This window comes from Dermochelys coriacea, chromosome 1 (assembly GCF_009764565.3).
Source record: "Dermochelys coriacea isolate rDerCor1 chromosome 1, rDerCor1.pri.v4, whole genome shotgun sequence".
Lineage (NCBI taxonomy): Eukaryota > Metazoa > Chordata > Testudines > Dermochelyidae > Dermochelys > Dermochelys coriacea.
Window position 1 is genome coordinate 55,605,025 of NC_050068.2, and position 21,718 is coordinate 55,626,742.

Genomic DNA, 21,718 nt, shown 5'->3' on the forward strand with positions numbered 1-21,718 from the left:
GAGTTTCAACAAAATTAAAGACAGATAGTCCATAATGCAACTACAGTTGTCAATCATCTCTATTATCATTAGATTATATTGTAACCAATGACTAAAAGTGTGATAAAAATAATGTTCTATCTAATACCCTAGAAACACATTATCCTATACAACTACCACACTACAAATTTTCAGGATATACTCTTGCAACTTGCTTTTGAAAAAATTTCTTAGGCTCTTTTGAGAATCTGGTGATGTTAACATGTTGGTGTAGAGTCAGAATTTTCTACTAAGAATTAGAGTTATATTCGCTCTCGGTTTATAGACCGCCTTTTTAATCCAATTTAGGTGTGTAGTGATAGTTTTGGTTTTTTGCCTCTTAATACTGTAGCTGAAGTTTCAATCAAGTTTCTGCAGGACAGGTTGAACATTACAACTGGCAATCTTAGCAGGGGGGCCAGGAATTCTTGCTCCTTCAGATTTTTACCATTAATTTTATATTGATCACAGGAATAAATAACTAAAGATTATTAGTACCGCTTTTCACTGGATTTTTCTGTCATTTTTTGTAGCCCTCCCTCTGATCCCTAACTAGGTATGAGCACTTGTTTCTATAAATAGTGAATACCCTATATATTTTCAACTTGTTTTCTCAACTGTTTTAAACATACACTCTAGACTGGTATCAAAACATCCATTAATCCAGTGGATCCTCCATGTTCTTTATTTCGTGGAATAATCAAATGAAGAAAAGACAATACAAAAAAGTTTGTGTTGGACATTTAACTGAAATTGCACCACCACATGGAGTTTAGAATTGTATTGATTTATTTACTGAGGGCAGAATACAGAATAATTTATGGCAACAGAAACTCAAAGAGCACAACAGACAGTCAATCAAGTAGATTGAGAGTGGCTCTGATTACTTGTTTTTTCACTTTATTTTTTGGAATGTCTAACTTGATGTTCAACGAACAAAGAAAAAAGGCTTCAGTTAAAAAAGGAAGTTGTCACAATGAAATGTATTTTGTCAGTGCTACTAACACGACCAGAGATTATTAAAGTGAAACTGGTGAATAGAAAAAATGTACTTTTCATCATTTTGCCATTTACTTAGTGGATTTATAGCAATTTCAGAGCAGTGAAACTAAACTGGTCAGTTTCACCTTCTGTTAAGAGGTCATTTCAACTGCTGGTGCATTGGCACAATGCTGTTATGTCTGGATTTCTAACACTGCAGGGCAGTGTTTAAGGCAGGTGATTATTCTTTTAAAGAAACTTCATGAAAACATTATATCATACCAGATTATACAAAATCTTTAAAATACCACCCTCACCCTATAGTTTAGGTCCAGTGCTAGATACCGTCTAATCTAAATAACTTCTATTACCATTGCAAATACCATTAACAATTCACAGAAAATCAGATTTTGACAAATCATTGTCAGTGATGGGGTCCAATAAATTAGTTATTTTTCAAGTCATGCTTTTTCCAAAACACATATAAACAATGTGTCCGTAACTGAGCTGACGGCCCCCTCAAAAAAAAAAAAAAAAAAAAAAAAGAGCTTTTGGGTAAAAATATTCAAAAGCACTTAAACAACATAGGCCTAGTATAACTATTTCTATTTGCACCACCCATAGTGTAAACGCACCCGATTCCCTTTCTCAAAAAAAGCACCTTTTTACTGGCTTATTTACATCCACCCTGGGGGTTGAACTGCTTTAATTGTACCAGTATAGTTAAAGTGATCTAGCCAGCCCCTTCCCCGAAGCCCTCCCTTTTCCCCAAAGCACCGCCCACTCACTCCATCCCCTCCCTCCCCCCGTTGCTCGCTCTTGCCCACCCTCACTTGCTTTCACCAGGCTGGGGCAGGAGCTTGGGGTTCGGGAGGGGGTTCGGGCTCTGGGCTGGGGCCAAGGGGTTCGCAGTGTGGGAGAGGGCTCTGGACTAAGTCTGGGGCAGACAGTTTGGGTGTAGGAGGGGTGAGGAGTGCAAGCTCCAGGAGGGAGTTTCGGTGCAGGAAGGGGCTCCGGGCTGGGGCAGAGTGTTGGGGTGCAGGAGAGGATATAGGATGCTGGCTCCAGGAGGGGGGGGTGGGGCAGGGCTGGGGCAGGGGGTTGGGATGAAGGAGCGGGTTCGGGGTGCTGGCTCCGGGAGGGGGCTCAGGGCTGGGGTTTGGGGTGAGGGCTCCCGCTGGGCAGCACTTACCTCAGCGACTCCCAGTTGGCAGCACAGCGGGGCTAAGGTGGGCTCCCAGAAGTGGCTGACATGCCCCTGTGGCCCTTGGGGGTGGGGTACATGGCATTGTGCACTGCTTCTGCCTGCAAGCACCGCCCCCGCAACTCTCATTGGCCACAGTTCCCTGTTCCCGGCCAATGGGAGCTGTGCGGACAGTGCTTGCAGGCAGGAGCAACACACGAAGAACCCTGCCCCCATAGGGGCATGCCGGCTGCTTCCACGAGTGGCGTGGGGCCAGGGCAGGCAGGGAGCCTGCCTTAGCTGCGCTGTGCCGCAGGACTTTTAACGGCCAGAGATCGTGATCGACTGGCAGAGGCTCCAGGATCGACCAGTCGATTGTGATCTATGGTTTGGTGACCATTGCTTTACATAATTATTATCCCTAGGATAATAATATGGATTCAACCAATACGGATTTTATTTAAAAGTGATCATTTTTACACCTAATGCATATCCTCATTTACAACGTATTTCACTCTCCCCGAGATCACAGTAGTTTGTATTGAAACCATTAAAACTAACATCAGATAGCCTGCTCTGTCTATCTCTTGGTACATAACTGAAACTCCACCTCCTCTATTACAGTAAGTGCTCTAGTCCATTCTGCCCTCTTTTAGCATATTTCTCTTCGCTAAACTGTTTCGCTTTCATAATCTTAAGGCCATTTACTGGCAAAAGTAAGGTTAAACAGTGCTCAAATGCTTAAGACTAACAAAGCCTTCGTGAATGTGCATGAGGAGGATGACTTGCCTGTAGTTATCTTTTAGAGGCCCATTGTAAGCCTGCTGCTAAGCCAACTAATATGTAGTGAACATGAGAACTATATTAGCTTGTTTTTCAGTTCATCCCTATTAGCCATGTAGATCAGTAATGCTTCTTAAGTCTGCGTTTTCATTGTCTGTTTCCTCAAAAGTAATAATCTATCAACATGAGGAGGGTGCTGTTCCAAAAACTAAGCTTATCAACAAAAGTATGTCCCATCTGTTAAAGAATTCAAAAGTTTCATTCCAGGGCTTTCTCTCATTTTGTTCTCGTTCCCTATTCCGATATCCATTAATGACCTATTTCAGTGCAAGGCCTGCAGAAACTCAAACAGCTGACATCTGGCTCAGTCCTGTAGCTCTCCCTCCGTTCTCCCTCTTCCTCACACAGACATTGCCAGCGTACTAACAGGTAACAAGCACAAATAAGAATCCTGTACATCTGTGTTTTGAACAGTGTTGCCAAAGTGACGTATGCATGTGATGCTAGTGGGATGGCTATGATTGGGAGCAGGGATTTCAGTACATTCTGGTAGCAAAGAGACATCTTTTCACACACCTACATCCTTAACAAATCTTTTTAGACAGTCACCGCTCCAGTGCTGCTTTTTCCTGGCTAGAGAAGCTAAAAAGAACTGTGTGAAGAACACAGCAATGCCACTCCACACTCAGGTAGCATGGTCACTTCTGGTGTAAGAGGTGTGTGGGCAGTGGGAGTGACAATCACTCATGTCTCATCCAATAGCTTTCAGAAACAATATATAGAAAGTACACAATGTGTGTCAATTCAGCAGGCAAAACTCCAAGATACTGGGTGAGGGGGATGGTGCAAAATGTTCCTCAAATTGGGAGTGGAGTGAGGCTGACAGGCCAGCTCAGGGCTGAGCAATAGGCCAATTCACTTGTGTGTGATTATCAAAGAAACGCTAAGTATACTAATTCACTTGAGTGTTGATTTATTTCAAAGGAAATGTGAATGATATGGTCTTCACTTATCTACAATCTGTTGATTGCTGTCGATTTACATTATGTATATCCCTGTACTTAATTAACCGTAGATCAAAAATTTTGTGAGAGTACTTAGATGAAAATTTTCTTGAGATGTAAACTTCATGAAAACTAATGAAGGATTGTTCCTGGCTATCACATTGCGTTTCATTATGTTTACTCATCACATGAGAATGGAGCATTACAAATGTAAAAGGTCGCTAACTTCAAAGCAGATGTCGCTCTGTTTGTATTTAATCAGCAAAAGAAGAGTTCATGCTGTGAATGAAAACACCTGCCAGATTGCTTTCCCTGGAAAGATGCCACAGGAATGGATTCAGCAACTGAGCATGCATCTCTGAACTGTTTTGGATGCTAACAGGGTGGAATACTAAACAAGTGGACAAAGATCCCTAGAATTACTCTGGGTAACCCTGAGGAACTTTTGGAAATTTAGCAGATTACTAAAATGTTAAGAATTGTAGACTTATAAATATTGACTTACCTGTTAATGTATGTTATCTGCTTTAAACCTCACAATAACTCATTTCCCCTTTTTTTTTTTTTAAACTAATAAACCTTTAGTTAGGTTTACTACAGAAATTGGCTGCCAGCATTGTCTTTGGTGTGATGTCGAGAGTATCCATTGACCTGGGGTAACTGACAGACCCTTTGGGGTTGGGAGTAACTTAATGAGATGTGATATCTGGTATAGTGACCAGTATCACAAAACTCCAGTTTGTCTGGGTGGCAAGGTAGGCTGAAGAGCCCAAAAAGACTGTTTGGGACTAAATGGTAAGACTAACAGATTGATCAGGAGTTCATATTTGTTACTAGTTTGGTGAAATCTAATTGTAGACTATATCACCAATTTGGCATGTATGCCCTGACAGTCTGACCTGAAACTGGCACTCATAACTGGGAGCCATTTCAGACAGCCTGACAAGTGGTGTAGGCAGCAGGATTCACACGCCACAGGTCAATTGGGCTGAAAGATCAGAACAGGGAGACAGAGGAAAATCTAAAATTGCCGTGCTCATAACTGATTTGAGACAGAATTAATGAGATGCCCCAATGTTTACTCAGGACACCCACCGTTTGCAGACACACAAAACCCAACCCCCTGGATCTCGGGGATCTAAGCAGAGGTAACAAAAAATCTTAAACATAAATGTATGCAAATATTTAAAGAAATCAGTATTAGCCAAAGCAAATGAATGCCATACCACAAGGACATCTGTTCCAGCACAGAGCTAGCTAAGGGAACACAACTCCTTACGTCAGATTAACAGAACTGCAGCTGCTATAAATCAGCATAGTTTCATTGACTTTGATGGAGCTACCTAGTTTTACCCCAGCAGAGTATGTGGCCAGTATGTTGCTCAAAAACATACCAGAATATAAAGACCAGTCAAGCACTGAGATTCCCACAAGCTCACCCATGGACACAGATAGGGATTAGAAGAAACGGCCTGCCAGGGACACCTGGAATCCTTCTCGAATAGGGTAACTGGGGTGTTTCCCCTGTTGAGCATGTTTTGTTTTGTTTGGAACATGTCAAAAAATATTGCATACTCTTGCTGCAGGATGTTAGTGACTCATCAATACAACAATGCTGTACTAAGACCCCAAGCTTACAAGCCATTACTGGTGAACTAAAACACTGAGTAGGTACAATGCATTTCCCAGTAAAGAGATGGGTCTGTCAATCAGCAAGTCTTAAAATGTCAACTTAACATGTAAATATTCTCTGATTGGGAGAGCAAGGCTGAGGGAGGAAGAGAGATGGGAAGAGTGTTACATGTTAGTAACTCAGATTCACAGGATAGCTTTGGTTTTCAATACACTATAAGCAGGTGGGGTTTCCACCCAGCTCTGAATAGAATCCCCACACACTTAGTTCAAACTTACCCTTCTCACCCATCCCAATATTTTCTTCTTTATTGGTAACTCATAAGCACAACACAAACCAGCCTCAGCTTAAGCTTTCTCCCTAGGTTTTCCATGCAGAAACCTGCCTTAGATCTGGTACCCTCTCTCTAAAAATCACTCTCCACTTCTGTTACATCTGTGTGAACTGACTTAAGGAGCCATATCTGCTAAGGAGTCAGCAGCTTGACAGGACTTTAACATGGTGCATCAACAAAGAAGTCATGCCACCCTGTTGTGTGCATCATTTATTAACTTCCCTCTACAACTAATGCAACCCTTCTCTAGAAGGTAGCCACGATTTGCCACACTGGAGAAGACCACTGGCCTGTAGGAACAGTATCCTGCAGTAGCCAATACCAGATTCTTGCCCAGTAAGCATTTTAAAGGTTATAGTGCTATAGTAGAAAGGGGTGAAATCTGAAAAGTTCTTACTTTAGACTCCTCAGTCTTGACTGACCCCTTTAATGGCAGAATTTTACACTGGACTGAGTTTTCTGGCTTTTGGTGATTTGCATTATATTTGTATATAAAAGTGTTCAAGCATTCATTCATCACCAGACTCAGCGATTCTAGTTTCCTCTTGCTGCACTTTCACCTCCCTTCTCCGGTATTCTTTTAATGACCTTCAGGATTTTATCCTCCACTCTTTTTTCCTTACACACAGATCTTCCCCTCTACTCATGAATTCTCTCCTACTCTTCACTCACCTCCAATAGTCTTTCCAACTTCCATGCCTGGATATCGCACCCTCAGTTTCTCCCCCTCCCTGCTAATGGAGCCAAATTCTGCTAACCTTCCTCACAGCTCCAGCTCAGAAACTTGGTGTTTCTCACCCTTTTTCTCCTCTTTCCATTGGCAATATCCATTTCTGATCTTCCTCTACATCATCATCTATGGAACCCACACTCTTCTCCATTCCCTACTGCTTAACTTTGACAAATGCCATGGTCATCTCCTCCCTTAATTTTTATAACATTCTCCTTTCTGGCTTCCCTCAACTTCCACCTTCCTGTACCTCCAGGATGTCTAGTTAAAAATAAGCACACCTTTTCCCACTGTTCTGATCAGATCACTGCCTACTTTAAATCCCATTACTGATTTTCCTAATTTCCTCTTAATTACAAGGCTCTGTAAACTCTATTCCTGTCTATAATTCTGTTCACTTCTTTCTGCTTTAATTCTTTATTTAGCTCATTGATGGTGGATGGATGTGCTTGACATCTCCGGATGTTGCTGCTGTGACAGAGTAGCCGCATCACTTACCCAGCATCTAATTAATTGTTTATGCCATCAGAACCCACACACTAGAAGACTGAGCTCATCTCAAATTGCCATCCAATCAAGTCCCAATGCATTCTCTTCTCCCACTCTCCTCTTTGTATCTTCATTGATGCCACCTCTGAGGATATCCTCCCTCTTCTCACATACCAGATAATCCTCTCTTCTAGACCCTCTCAACAAAAGAGAGACACCACTTTTTCCGCAGAACTCCCTACACCACCTTCAACTCATACTGTTGCATCATATATCTGAACTAGATTGTCAGCTCTTCAGGGTAGGAACTGTGCCTTTTGCTTTTAGAAAGAAATCACTACTACTAGCACTTCAGCTAGTAATAGAAACAAAGAAGAAATTTTTACAAAATATCAAATAATTTATATTACATTTTAAAAAGATAGGAGATTTTGTATTGGTTCATAACTTGGTAAACAAGCTTCAGAGAACCTAGACATTTAACTCAAGCATAGTATCTAGCATACAACTGTGAGCTCCCCAAAAGGTCACAAGCTCAGAGGTACATGTCCAGATCCAAAGAAGTCAGTTGGCAAATACACAGTAAACAATGAACATCCCAAAATACTTACATGGCATTGCATGGTATATGCTAGGCCAATACTGCCCACTCTCTCTCTTCAGCCACACACGGACAGTTCTGCAGAGGAAAAATAAGTCATTCATATTAATTTTTAAGTGAGTGCTAATGAGAATTACTAGACAAGTAACCTTTGAAACTAAAATATTTTGCCCAGAGAACAAAATACAAGAATCCCTAAGATTCCCTATTAGCCCGCCTCAATTACTAACTGTATCTAGGGATAAGGCGACAGTTAATTCTCTGTGCCCATCCCAATCCTTGGTATCTCTGCTGAATGCCCCATAATAACTGAAACTATCTGGCATCTGTGATAGCATTTTTGATGTTCACTTTTGCCAACTAGGAAGTGGACTAACGCCACAAACACATTTCATATAATCCATCAGACATTTCATTTAATCCATCGGTCATTAAGATAGCAATGACAACTAATTACTAGCAACATGAACCACATTCTAATCAAAAGGGCTCCTAAAAAAGAGGCCAAAGACCCATCTCCCTCCAGCTCATGGCTGAAGCTGGAGGCTGGGTGGTTGTGGTGGAGGAGACTATAGTGGCGCTGCTGTACCCCTTTGATGGAAAAGCCGAATTCAGTCCATATTACTGTCACTCTGTCGCCTTTTACCAGCTGTAAAATTAACTTAAAGGGTTGAACATGTTGTACGGAGGTGGAGAAAGTTACATGGATTTTAGTCCAACATTATTTGAATTTTTATCTAATTGTTATTCATCCTTTAGATAGTTGGACATTTCATAGTATGCAAACAGAGTGGCTCTACCTGAACTACAGATTTTTTTGTTCAAAGGTTGGGAGTGGCTCACAGTACTGTAGTGCCCCTCAGATTCATAAAAATCAGATAATTCAGAGAGTTATAGACTTGGGACATTATACAAATATACTGAACTAAAAATGCCCCTTATGTAGCTCTTGGGAACATATGCCACTCAGAAAATGATACCTGAGGTGTTTTTTTAGTGTCAATAGTGGAAGACTTATAGTTTGGACTGTTCAAAAGATATGCATTTGGTTAAAATTATCTTTTTAGGTTTAATTGCCATTTATAGATGAGTAAGTGAAGGGTTAGACACACCCTGGCAGATTTTAAGGAAAACAATCAACTTTGTTTTGACACTGCAGTCTATCATGCTAACCAATATTGTCACATTCTTTCCTTGTACTCCTCCATCCCTCTATCCATATCCATCTGTTGTCTCGTCTCACATCCACTCTCTCAACTGTGAAAGCAGCTCCCATTTTGGTGTGCCTGTACCGGGTGAGCTCAGTACACAGTTCTGGGAATGTGACCTTCTGCATCCAAAAGTTATGCCGCCACCGCTGGTCATCCCAGGTTTGCATCACAATCTGATCCCACCACTTGGTGCTTGCTGCATGGGCCCAGAACTGCCAGTGGCCACCTGCAGCAGCAGGCCAAGTTTCATTCAATAGCCACATTATCCACTTCTCCTTAGTATTTTTATTCGTAGCATCACACAGCCGGCCACACTGTAGTAGCTGTGGTTCCACAAATTAGAAACAGGGTGACTGATTTGTTTTGTAATCAGCCACAAGAGCTTGGCTGATCTGTTCAGCATGCATGCTTGCCAGTGAGGTGGTGGACAGACTGGAAGCTGGCATGAGAAAAACAGTAGATATCAAGATGGACTAGAGGGAATTGTGGGAACTTGACCCCAAACTCCCACAATGCCTTGAGAGCACTGGTTTCCCTCAGTATCACCACATGTTCCTGCAAACATTTCCCACAAAGTAATGCGCCAGATGGTGACGATGGGGATAATGGGATGCCTTCCCTACAGTGTTGCACAGCTGCTGTTGATACAACCTGGCACTGTGGGGACCCACTGCACCACAAAGGCAGCCAAATGTGAACACACCTCCACCAAGATAGCTATGCTAGCTGCTATATGCTGAAGCTTCGTGCCATAGACATGGTCTTAGATTTAAACTCCTTGTGGCAGGGACCTGCTTTATGCTGTGTTATTACGTGTCTAGCACAATGGGTTACTGGTCCATGGCTAGGGTTCCTCGGCACGATGGTAATACAAATTATTAACATTAAATGGAACTGCCTTTATTTCATAGTCTCCTCTTAATCAATTTTTTAGTAGACTTTGTGACAAAAGTTCCTGCTCTACCTTGGTGGGTCTTGCGCTTATTGGCGGATTTGCTCGCCTTGGAGCTTCACAGCAGCCCTCAGCTTGGTTGTTTTACTGAACCCACAGTCCAGGTCGACTCCTCCTGTGTCTGACCAGGAGTTGGGAGGATCTGGGAGGAACCCGGGCCCGCCCTCTACTCCGGGTTCCAGCCCAGGACCCTGTGGAATGCAGCTGTCTAGAGTGCCTCCTGGAACAGCTGTGCGACAACTACAACTCCCTGGGCTACTTCCCCATGGCCTCCTCGCAACCCCTTCTTTATCCTCACCGTAGGACCTTCCTCCTGGTGTCTGATAATAGTTGTACACCTCAGTCCTCCAACAGTCCACGTTCTCACTCTCAGCTCCTAGTGCCTCTTGCTCCCAACTCCTCACACGCACACCACAAACTGAAGTGAGCTCCTTTTTAAAACCCAAGTGCCCTGATTAGCCTGCCTTAATTGATTCTAGCAGCTTCTTGATTGGCTGCAGGTGTTCTAACCAGCCTGTCTTAATGGTCTCTAGAAGGTTCCTGATTGTTCTGGAACCTTCCCTGTTACCTTACCCAGGGAAAAGGGACCTACTTAGCCTGGGGCTAATATATCTGCCTTCTATTACTCTCCTATAGCCATCTGGCCTGACCCTGTCACAACTTGCACACACAATATTCAGTATACATAAATGGGTACAAACCACCAAGTAGCAGCTATTAACAGTGTCAATACAGAAACCCAACAGGTAATGCTAGGGTAATGTAAATTTAGACAATCACAAATAAGGTCAATATGCCATTGTGATGACTGCAGACCGATTTTTGTGGAGGACATTAGGCTAGTTAGTTTAGCAACAGTCTTATTAGGGTCTAATAAATGGTATTTAAGTGGTCACACGGTGATCTCCTACCACTCCCTCAGCACCGAGGTGAGCAAACTCCAATCCTCCCTGCTCTTTGGAGTTGTGGCAGCATTCCAGGTTTGCTTCACAAATGCTCCTGCCTTTAAGCATACTTCTTCCTCCTCATTCAACAAGCTCCTTGCTTTTCTCTGGGAGAGAGTTAAAGCAAAACTTTCAAGTGAGCTGAGAGATGCAGTGGTTTTCCCTCTTTTGAGCAAGGAGGATGTAAAACTTAAACAGGCAGCGAACACTGTCATTGATTTCCCTTACTTTTCAGAGTAGAGAAGTGTTTAAAAAGGCAGCAAACAGACCAGTGTCAAAACACACACCACTAAAAGGCTTACACTGATCTTAGTAGTGTTAGCTCTGAGGAGGAGACTTTTTGTAGTACAGCATTTGAGCTGCTCAACCACTCCCAGACCCAAGAACTAGCCTTCTACTTTTGATGCTCCAGGCTTGTTTCCCGGGAGGCCAAAGGGTTGTATCTGTTTCTGGGCCCTGCTAGATAATCCGTGGCCTCCCCACAAAGAACCTGGTCTGTAGCTAGGGTGACCAGATGTTCTGATTTTATAGGGACAGTCCCAATTTTGGGGTCTCTCTTTTATATAGGTTAATATTACCCCCCACCCCCATCCTGATTTTTCACACTTGCTGTCTGGTCACCCTACCTATAGCCTTGTAATCCAATCAGTCTGCTGGCCCCTTCATCACACAAATATGGCATATTTTTGTTAAATTTTAGGTTTGTATGTTTGTGACAAGAATGTCACATACTTTACTGTACTATCACAACCAGCATGTGTACATAAAGCTTCTACCAGCCTGCAACAATAGAAAGACAAGCAGCAATCAAAACCTGCCAAGATCTACCTCATCTGGAAATTCACTGACTGCCAGCAACTAGGTGGCTATGTTCAGATTAATTTTTTAAACTAGTCTTCCTTGAATTTGCTTTTATCATCCCCCAGAATATTTTTATTTTGGGATAGTCCCCCACATATCTAGAAGTACCAGTTTTACCACTACTGCGCTAGCAGAGGACTGTCTGTCATACCCTATTCCGCAAGGATTTTTAAATGGAAAGTCCTATAGGAGATTCTAGAATACACTATTTAGATTATTAGAACAGATGGACACTTTGAATCTGGTTCTCCAAACTTCCCTTCTCAGTGTCCAGCATCAAATCCAGCAGCAAAAAACTAAGTTCACATTTAATTTAATTTATTCTTTAAATTTTGGTTTGTACTTTAAAAAAATTCTATTAGTTATTAGAGAGCTACTGAATAATGATAAATCCTGGCAGTTTAATATCCTTTGAATAGGAGAAGGCACTCAGTCCATCTTCGACTAGTAGAAAACACTGCAATGAACTCAGATCTTAGGGGTTGCATTATTTTGCTGAAAAGCTACATTTTCTTTAAATCAGTACTGCCCTGAAGAGTACTGGAGCCTTATTAAAAACCTCAGTAATCATCATCTCTAATAGATGGTTTATCTACAATATTTTTATTCACATTGACACTGGCCATTTCTGAATGGAATAGAAATGAAGCAGGTCCCCTTAATCTTTATTTAGAAGTTTAATTTGCTTACAAAGAATTCAGACAGCAGAATAAATATTTAGCATCAAGAATTTAGATCATGGGAGGAGCCAAACTATCCTCTGTAAGTGACTTTCAGCCTACATTCTGCACATTTTGGTAAGCCTCTTGGTACAACACGGTCCGCCAGAAATTAAACCCAGAATTTTAAAAACCTCATAAGAAAGCAAAGAACAAATAAATGTAGTTTAAACACATTTATTACGGAAATAAAGCATAAAGTATATCTGTTGGTTGCTTAGTTACTGAAGTATAACAGAATACCCACCCACATCAAAATCCATTCTTCCCCTGCCCTAGAATGCAAGTCACATTATCATGGAAATTAACTGTCCCTTTGAAAGTGAAGTCATATTTTGCTGCCAGCGAAGTGATTTAAAAAACAAAACAAAACTGAGTACACTCCATGAATCAATGGATACTTTTCTAGTCCTTTCATGACAGACCTTTGTGCATTCTATAGATTGAAAAACTGCATAAAATGAACAATTATGCCACTCAAAGGAGTGAGACTGCACTCTTTATATACTAAAGGGATACAAAACCTTGTTACTTCATTTTAATGCAGCTTTTTAAAATATAAAATTGTTCCAGTTTCTATGCAGGAGTGTGTGTGCATGCATCCCCAGTCCAACTACTCTGTTTGACTAGACTATTAAATAAAGCGAGTCAAGAAGTTATGTGTGATATTTTTTGACCACTAAGACACTTTTCCCAAGATATCAGAGCCTAATTTTTAAGTGTGGATAATAATATGTTAAAGGGAGTCAGAGCAATGCTGGGCACCTGGTGCAATGCAAGCAGGCAAAATGCAAAATTCCTTAGGTATCTTTGCCAGTATCTCTGTTCTGACCTGCAAGATCTTGTAAGCTCAATGGATGGTAAGCAGGTGGTGCATCCATCCTCTGAGATGCAAAAGCCCCTCCTATGTGTGACTGGGTTATCCTTAGCATCCTGCATGATCACATTTTGGGAAATGGAAGATACTATTCTTGAGTGGGATGTATCTAACCATATAGAAATCGTCTAAGCATTGTCTCTCAGTTGTGTGTACTTTAACATTTTGGACTCTGTTGTAAGAGATTCCAATAATGGCAAATATTTACTATGAAGGGATACAGTATCACATGGACTTCTGAGTTCTTTGTGGCATCTGTACAGGTGCCAAATTTCTGGGTGTCTAAGTATGTTGTGTGGTAAGTGCTACCTCAATGGTCATATTCTGGGATATTTTAAGCTTTGGTTTGTTTTCTTCTAACACTTTCATTAAAGAGATAAGGTGGCCCACCTTAACTGTGCATTTGCTGTGTTCTCTACTCCCTGCAGTTCCCTCCTTCCCCCCAAAAATGTTTGAGTTTGGTGTTTTGAAGTCTCATTCTGGGGAGTTACAGGGTGAAGGTGCTGTTATGAGGCAATAACCTTAACTTTTTTTGCAACTGAACATCTACGAAGTCAAACTTTCCTGAGGAACTGCATGGGGAAATGGACCAAAAATAAATAAATAAAATTAAAAAATTTATGGCCCAGATAGGAGGAAGTTTGAAAAATGGGTGACTTTCCTGTAATAAAATAAAATAAAATTTAAAAAAAATCACGTTCCAGAGTAGCTTCTTCAGTATGTCTGGATAGTTGTCTGTCATGGAGAGCTTCATTTTCTTAGTAGTTGTAAAATAGTCACCCAAACTAGGGGCAGTCAGCATCACTGCCCAAATACTTGAGATTTATTTTTAATTTGTATTGCAATAGCACTTAGGAGCCCAGTCATGCACCAGGGTCCCAGGGACTGTACAAAACATGGGACAATGTAAATTCTTTGGGACAAGGACTGACAATCTAAGATCACGGGTACTTAACCTTTAAATTTCTGGTGCTGCCTGGATTTAATTTTTAACAAACAAATGCCTCATCCTCTAAGCATAGTACCAGATATCAACAAATTAGTTATCTATCCCCTCTGAAAATAAGGTGATGCAGAAAGTATGTGGATTTTCTAGAGATTCTTACATACCTTCCTTTCCTACATGCTAATCAGAATTCCACTCTAACCACCCACTTACTGTAGAGATCTGTGTCACCATGAATTTCATGCAGATATTGAACATAAGAATGGTCATACTGGGTCAGACCAAAGGTTCACTATCCCAACATCCGATCTTCTGATAGTGGCCAATACCAGGCATTTCAGAGGGAATGAACAGAATAGGTAATAAAGTGATCTTGCCCATTCCCAGCTTCTGACAAACAGAGGCTAGGGACACCATCCCTGCCCATCCTGGCTAATAGCTATTGATGGACCTACCCTCCATTACATTTATCTAGTTCTTTTTTGAACCCTGTTATATTCTAGGCCTTCACAACATTCTCTGGCAAAGTGTTCCACAGATTTTCTTCACACAACGCACAGTCAAAACTTCCTTTTGTTTTAAACTTACTGCCTATGAATTTCATTTGGTGACCCCTACTTCTTGTGTTATGAGGAGTAAATAATACTTCCTATTTATTTTCTCCACAACAATCATGCTTACCCTGACTGCCCCCCTCAGAATCCCTGACCCATCTAACCCGCCCTGCTCCTTGTCCCCTGAGCTCCCGGGGCTCCCCGCCCTTAACCGCCCCCCCCTCGGACCCCACCCCCATCCAACCCCCCCGCTCCCTGACTCCGCCGACCCCTATCCACATCACCGCCCCCTGACAGGCCCCACGGGACTGCCACACCTATCCAACACCCCGTTCCCTGTCCCCTGACTGCCCCCTGGAACTCCCGACTCATCCAACACCCCTCCTTTGTCCCCTGACCACCCCCTCCCGTGACCCCCATCCCTAATTGCCCCCCGAGGACCTCACCCCCTATCCAATCCCACCTGCTCCCTGTCTCTTGACTGCCCCGGCCCCCGAAGCTCCAGCTCATCCAACTACTCCCTGTCCCCTGACTGTCCCCCGGGATCTCCTGTCCCCTTACCAGGCTGCTCAGAGAGGCAGGATAGGCCTATTGGAAAGCCTTGGGGGGTGGGAGGGTGCAAGCCACACTACCCGCGCGGCGGTGTACCTCCAGGGGAGGGGGAACAGCAGGAGAGGGGCTGGGGACTAGCCTCCCCGGCTGGGAGCTCAGGGGCTGGCAGGACAGTCCCACAGGCTGTAGTTTGTCCACCTCTGCTATATCTACATGCTTGTTGACCCTCTCAAAGAATTCTAATAGATTGGTGAGGCATTATTTCCCTTTACAAAAACCATGTTGACTCTTCCCCAACAAACCGTGTTCATCTATGCATCTCATAATTCTGTTCTTTACTATTGTTTCAACCAGTTTGCCTGGTACTGAAGTTAAGACTCCAGAGGTAGGCCTTTTTAAAAACTGGCATCACATCAGCTTCTATACCAGATGACTGGAGGATGGCTAATTTAAATGATAGATTACATACCACCATTAGTAATTCTAGACTGTTACAGAAAGTTTAATACTGAAAAAAGAAACAGTATAGACAAAGCAGTTTCTAAAGATATTGAGACTGAGAGAGTGACAAGGCAGACCAACAACTGATGATACCAGATCCAGCACTTGCTCAAGTGTATTAGGGAGAATTCAGAGGAAAACGAATGAGCCAGGATATGGCTCCATACCCAGAAGCATCCATGTGCTGTGGGAGAAATGCATGCTGAATAATTACCATTGCATTAGGTTTGTAATTATCCTTCTTACAGAGTGAAAAATTCAATACTGAATGTCAAGTTCAATGTTAGGAGCAAAATGGGTTCCATCTCCATTTATGGTGAAGCTGCCCAGGGGATAGTGGAAGCAAGACAAATTTAAAAATGTAAATGGGTTTGCCTACAGCATTAGCTCCCGAAGTATTACTGGGCTGGAAGACAGCTCCTTCAAAATGAATAAAGATCTTTCAGTGTAGATAATACCATGCAGTCAGACATACAACTGCCCTCTGTCAGCTGTATTGACTAAAGATCTGTCTTAAGAGTGTTTGAAAAGCTCCCCAGTAATACCCAAAGAGGAGACAACAATGAACTCTATTTGGGGACTACTGAAAAGTTCAGCTACTGGCTGCCTGATTGAAGTAAGTCTGTCTACTTGGACTTGGGCAGAATATAACAGGCAATTTAGGATAGGATATATTAATGCTGTATCCAAGGTTTGTTGAACTGTACAGTTTTCTGTGCTCATAGGATAGATGTATTTGCAAGCATGCTTTGACCTCCGTGTACTAGGTCTTTTCTTGCCTTAACAAAATGAAGTCTTTAAAAAAAAAAAAATCACTAACAAATATCCATCAGCAACAATGCAGATGTGTTCACAAAGGCACATTGATCTGAAGTGAAGACTGAAATGTTTGCTTCCACCAGCAAAAGCTTTATCCTGCTGTCATATTCAGATAGAGAAAACGTTGCTCTTGATAACAGCATTTCAAACTAAGCCAGAACCCTAATAATTCTGTCATATTTGACAGAGATCCCAGTCATTAGAAAGAAAAAGAAACTGAGCAAAATAAATTTACAAAAAATACTACAGTATCATAACACCTCCCCCAAAGATGAATAGTACGGACTTACTCCATCCACCTTTTGAGTGAGAGATGTGAGGTGAGAATGACCCCTGCCAGTTAATAAGAGCTGGCCTCCAGGAGATTTCTGGAGGAACAGAAGGTTATTTATGTTAGCAGCAACTAATTTGTAATCTAATTCCAATGGCTTGTAACTAGTGGCAGGGAGTTTTTCCATTTCAGCGAGAGAGTTAATAATGACAGAGGACACAATAGAAGTGAGAGATGGTGACAGGAGATAGACAAATTACTTTGAAATTCACAAAAAAGAGAAAGCTTAAATCTTCTAATCAATAAAATGGGGGGGGGCCTGCATATTTGCAGTGGGGGCGAGGGGAGGGTACAGACCCAATACAGGCTTTGTATTTTCTATAGCAACTTTCACTGGAAAGTGACAAATTACTAGCTCAAACTCCAAGGTCTTTACTCACTACTTCTTACTCCAGAAAACTGTGAAATCAGTGAAACATGCCTCAATATGGAACAAGCAAGGACTTCAACATCGGACTATTGTTAAGTGCTAGGAGACAATAGCATGGCTATTCATCTTTATATACTTATTGTCTTAGGTTCTTCTTTAGTCATCAGATTCAACCAAATCAATTACTGGTTTAAGGTAGACACACAAATGTGGACAATATATCCTATTTTATTCCATGTGTACTTAGTTACAGGTTAATAAAGCAAGTGTTAAAATTATTCAAGCATCCACTACCAAAAAGCCCCTTAAAATATGCAGACTCGTACTTAACACGAAGTTGGGGACTTACTCCAGTATTATCTAGTACATTTTAGACTACCCTGATAAGCAAGCTCACTGTACTACTCATATCCTTCTATGTTTGCAGCAAGTTATACAGATGTATTTTGTGCATTGGCATACAGCCTAAGATGGTCACATTCTTGTATCCTGGCACACCTATTTCTACATTTAATATTTACCTGAATGGGAGATTCCTTTATAGATCACAGCACTTAAACGTACCATATTTATAGAGTGTTGGATCATCTCAGTTTTGGTTCAGAAGGAATGATTCTGTAATTTATTAAAAAAAAAAAAAGCTGGAGGGTTACCTGTATTTCCCCCCTCAAGCTGCTTGGTTCCTTTTGATTTGTAAGAGTCATGGAATTATTTTCATTAAAATTGGGCATGGAGACATTTGCTAAAGTTTCTAGCACAATTAAAAGTCTTTAACATTAAAGAGGAGATGTAATTATGTGAGGTGTTTAGAACGCTCCGGCATATAACCTCATTGAGTGGTAATATATACATATACAGTATCTGGTATAAAGAAAGTCTAATGCAACATAATTTCCCCCCTCCTTTCTTATTGCATGCACTGTTTTGAACATGAGCACAACTGTATATCCAAAATATGAGATTCATAACAGATTGAGGGAATTTTGCGCTTATATAGCAGCAAACTGATTACTGGCCCCTTGCTCAACATTTCCCCCCTCAATGCATGTAAGTAAATGCCACACTGATGTATAAAGACACTTCTGTGTACAATGCAATGTCTTTACTGTTCAAAGCAATTATGAATTATTGCAGTCTTTAGAAAAAAAATTCATTAAAAAAAGCAAAAGTGACTAGACAGGATTAGAAAACTCAACATTTCTGTGAAGTCCACCTTATTATTTTGTTGAGGTATGAACTATACATTTTGTAAAATACATCAGCAAATCCCTCAAAATATTTTTCTCCCCATTAGCTCCTTCTCTTTTAGAGTAGAGTAACCTGCCACAGAATTTCAGCATAGTCAATTACCTCCAGATTCAAAGGATTTAGTTCAGAAAGTAGAGACGAACACAGGAGTGGCAGGGTGATCTCTCAATCTTGGCTAGGGAAGCATCCTTTTCCTTAGGAAACCCACTATCATTTGATCTCACTTGAGAAAAACATGTTTTTGTTCATAAGTAGTCCTTTTAGAACGTCTAAAATGAAAACGCATTAAAGAAGGCGCATTTCTTTGACTCATGAGACCTATTCTATTTGTAAAGCCTAATGTGTCAGTTTTCATATACTGTACTCTGAAAAACATTCTTAGGGTCTTGTGGATTTGTCCTTTTTGCAAAATTATCCAGGGTAAACAAGCAAGTTAAGCCATTATCAAAAATTTCCTATATGAAAGCCCATACTTTACACAAAGCTGGTAACTTAGTCCATTAAGCAGTGCATTTAAACTGCTTAGCAAAACAAGCAGCATATTCCATTCATTCCCTACTGCATATGCACCAGATTATTCAGGTGTACACAAGTCTGTAGGAGTGGTAAGATTTAGCCTTAAGAGGAACCCGAGCCAACTCTCAGCTATTAATACCCTTGTCATATTATACTCCATATGCTAATCTCATCTTACTCAGATTTTGGAAGTCTCTTCAGATTCTTAAACCTTGGGTCGAGTGCTGTAGCTACCTTTAGAACTCTCTTCTTCTTTGCATTTTGTCAAATCGGCTGTGAAAGCGTTCTTAAAACGAACAACATTTGCTGAGTCATTATCCAAGACTGCTATAACATGAAATAAATGGCAGAATGCAGGTAAAAAACAGAGCAGGAGACGTACAATTCTCCCACAAGAAGTTCAGTCACAAATTTAATTAATGCATTATTTTTTAACTAGCATCATCAGCATGGAACCATGTCCTCTGGAATGGTGGCCGAAGCACGAAGGGGCTTACCAATGTTGACCATATCTGGCCAGTAAATACCTTGTAACGCTGGCTACAAAAGGGCCACATGAATGCCTGGTCTCATTTTCAGGTGACACTGTAAATAAGAAACAGGCAGCATTATCTCCCATAAATGTAAACAAACTTGTTTGTCTTAGCAACTGGCTAAACAAGAAGTAGGACTGAGTGGATTTGTAGGCTCTAAAGTTTTATATTGTATTGTTTTTGAGTGCAGTTCTGTAACAATAAAAATCTACATTTATAAGTTGCATTTTCACAATAAAGAGATTGCACTACAGTACTTGTATGAGGTGAACTGAAAAATATTTTTATCAGTTTTACAGTGCAAATATTTATAATAAAAAGATAATATAAAGTAAGTATTCTACACTTTGTATTCTGTGTTGTAACTGAAATCAATATTTGAAAATGTAGAAAAACACCCAAAAATATTTAACAAACAATAGAATACCAATTGAAATGTAACAGTACGATTAACTGCGATTTTTAAAATTGCAATTAATTCGAGTTAATCACGAGTTAACTGCAATTAATCAACAGCCCTACTTGAAAATACTCTAGCTGATATAACAGCCCTCCAAACCTAGTAAAAGTTTAACCCTTGCACAAAGTTTACCTCACTATCCTGAAAACAATGAAGAAAAACCTGATGATTTTACTTGACTATCTAAACAAATCCTACCCACTCCAGGACCTTGTCTACACTGGGGATTCCAGCCACCAGTCTACTTACACCAAAGGAATAAGACAGTAAATATTAATGACACTGTACAAATCCCTGGTACACCCTCATCTTGAATACTGTGTGCAGTTCTGGTCACCACATCTCAAAAAAAAGATATATTAGAATTGGAAAAAGTACAGAGAAGGGCAAAAGTTATTCAGGGTATGGAACCATTTTCTATATAAGGAGAGATTTAAAAAGATGAGACGATTCAACTTGGAAAAGAGGCGACTAAGGGATGATATGACAGATATCTATAAAATCATGCTGGTGTGAAGAAAGTAAATAAGGAAGTGTTATTTACTCCTTCACAATAGGAGAACCAGGGATCATTTGATGAAGTTAATAGGTAGCAGGTTTAAATCAAACATAAAGGAGTACTTCTTCACACAATGCACATTCAACCTATGGAACTCATTGCCAGGGGATGTTGTGAAGGCTAAAAGAACAATTGGGTTTAAAAAAGAATTAGATAAGTTCAGGGAATATAGGTACATCAATGACTTTAGCCAAGATGGACAGGGACACAACCCCATGCTCTAGGTGTCAGACTGACTGCTAGAAGCCGGGACTGGTAGACAGGATAGATCACTGAAAAATTGCCCTGTTCGGCTCATTCCCTCTGAAGCATCTGGCACCAGCCACTGTTAGAAGACAGGGTACTGGACAAGATGGATGATTGGTCTGACCCAATATGGCCGTTCTTATGTTCTTAAACCTCTAATGTAGACTAATAAAACAAGTCAAAAGTTGCACTAATGCAGCTTATCCCTACTTGCATACAGGATAAGCTAAATACATGCAAATTGTGGCTTAGAGGCTCCATCTGTCTACAGGAGTTTGAATTAGTACAGCTAACTAGTGACTGGCCACTGACAGCTGTAGCTGGGGCAAATCTCTAGTGTTGGCAAGGCCTGGGAGAGTGATCATATCGAATTTGACAAAGATGATTTGACAGCACATATGCACAGATATCTCCACCTAATGAGGTAGAACCCCATTGTTTGACAGTCCCCCCACATTTGGGCTAGCAGAAGTGTCATCAAATGTGGTCCATCACCATGGCAATGTTCTGGGTGGTGACCCAACCACCATGATAATTCTGTGCTGTACCAGAGTCTCTGCCTAACATCTGCATTTTCTTATCAGCTCTCCCATTCCCCCATCATACAGAACACTGAAAACAGAATTTAAAGTCACATCATGAGCCATTTATCTAATGCTGATTATGCCCCACAGAGACTACTTTATAGCGCGGTGAAACAAGAAGAAACACAGGAGGACATTCAGTCAGTCATGGTACCTAAGCTATCACCTGGTTATGTTAA

General features: G+C 41.1%; 1 protein-coding gene across 6 annotated transcripts in view; it reads right to left on the minus strand.

Moving 5' to 3' along the window:
• The window catches only part of WDFY2 (WD repeat and FYVE domain containing 2), a 125,502-nt gene that overhangs the window by 40,889 nt on the left and 62,895 nt on the right, over positions 1–21,718 (minus strand). For all 6 annotated transcript variants that reach the window (XM_038386804.2, XM_043504475.1, XM_043504474.1 and 3 more), the window contains exon 2: positions 7,767–7,834. In XM_038386804.2, coding sequence (XP_038242732.1) covers positions 7,767–7,834 — 68 coding nt within the window. The remainder of the gene's footprint in view (positions 1–7,766; positions 7,835–21,718) is intronic.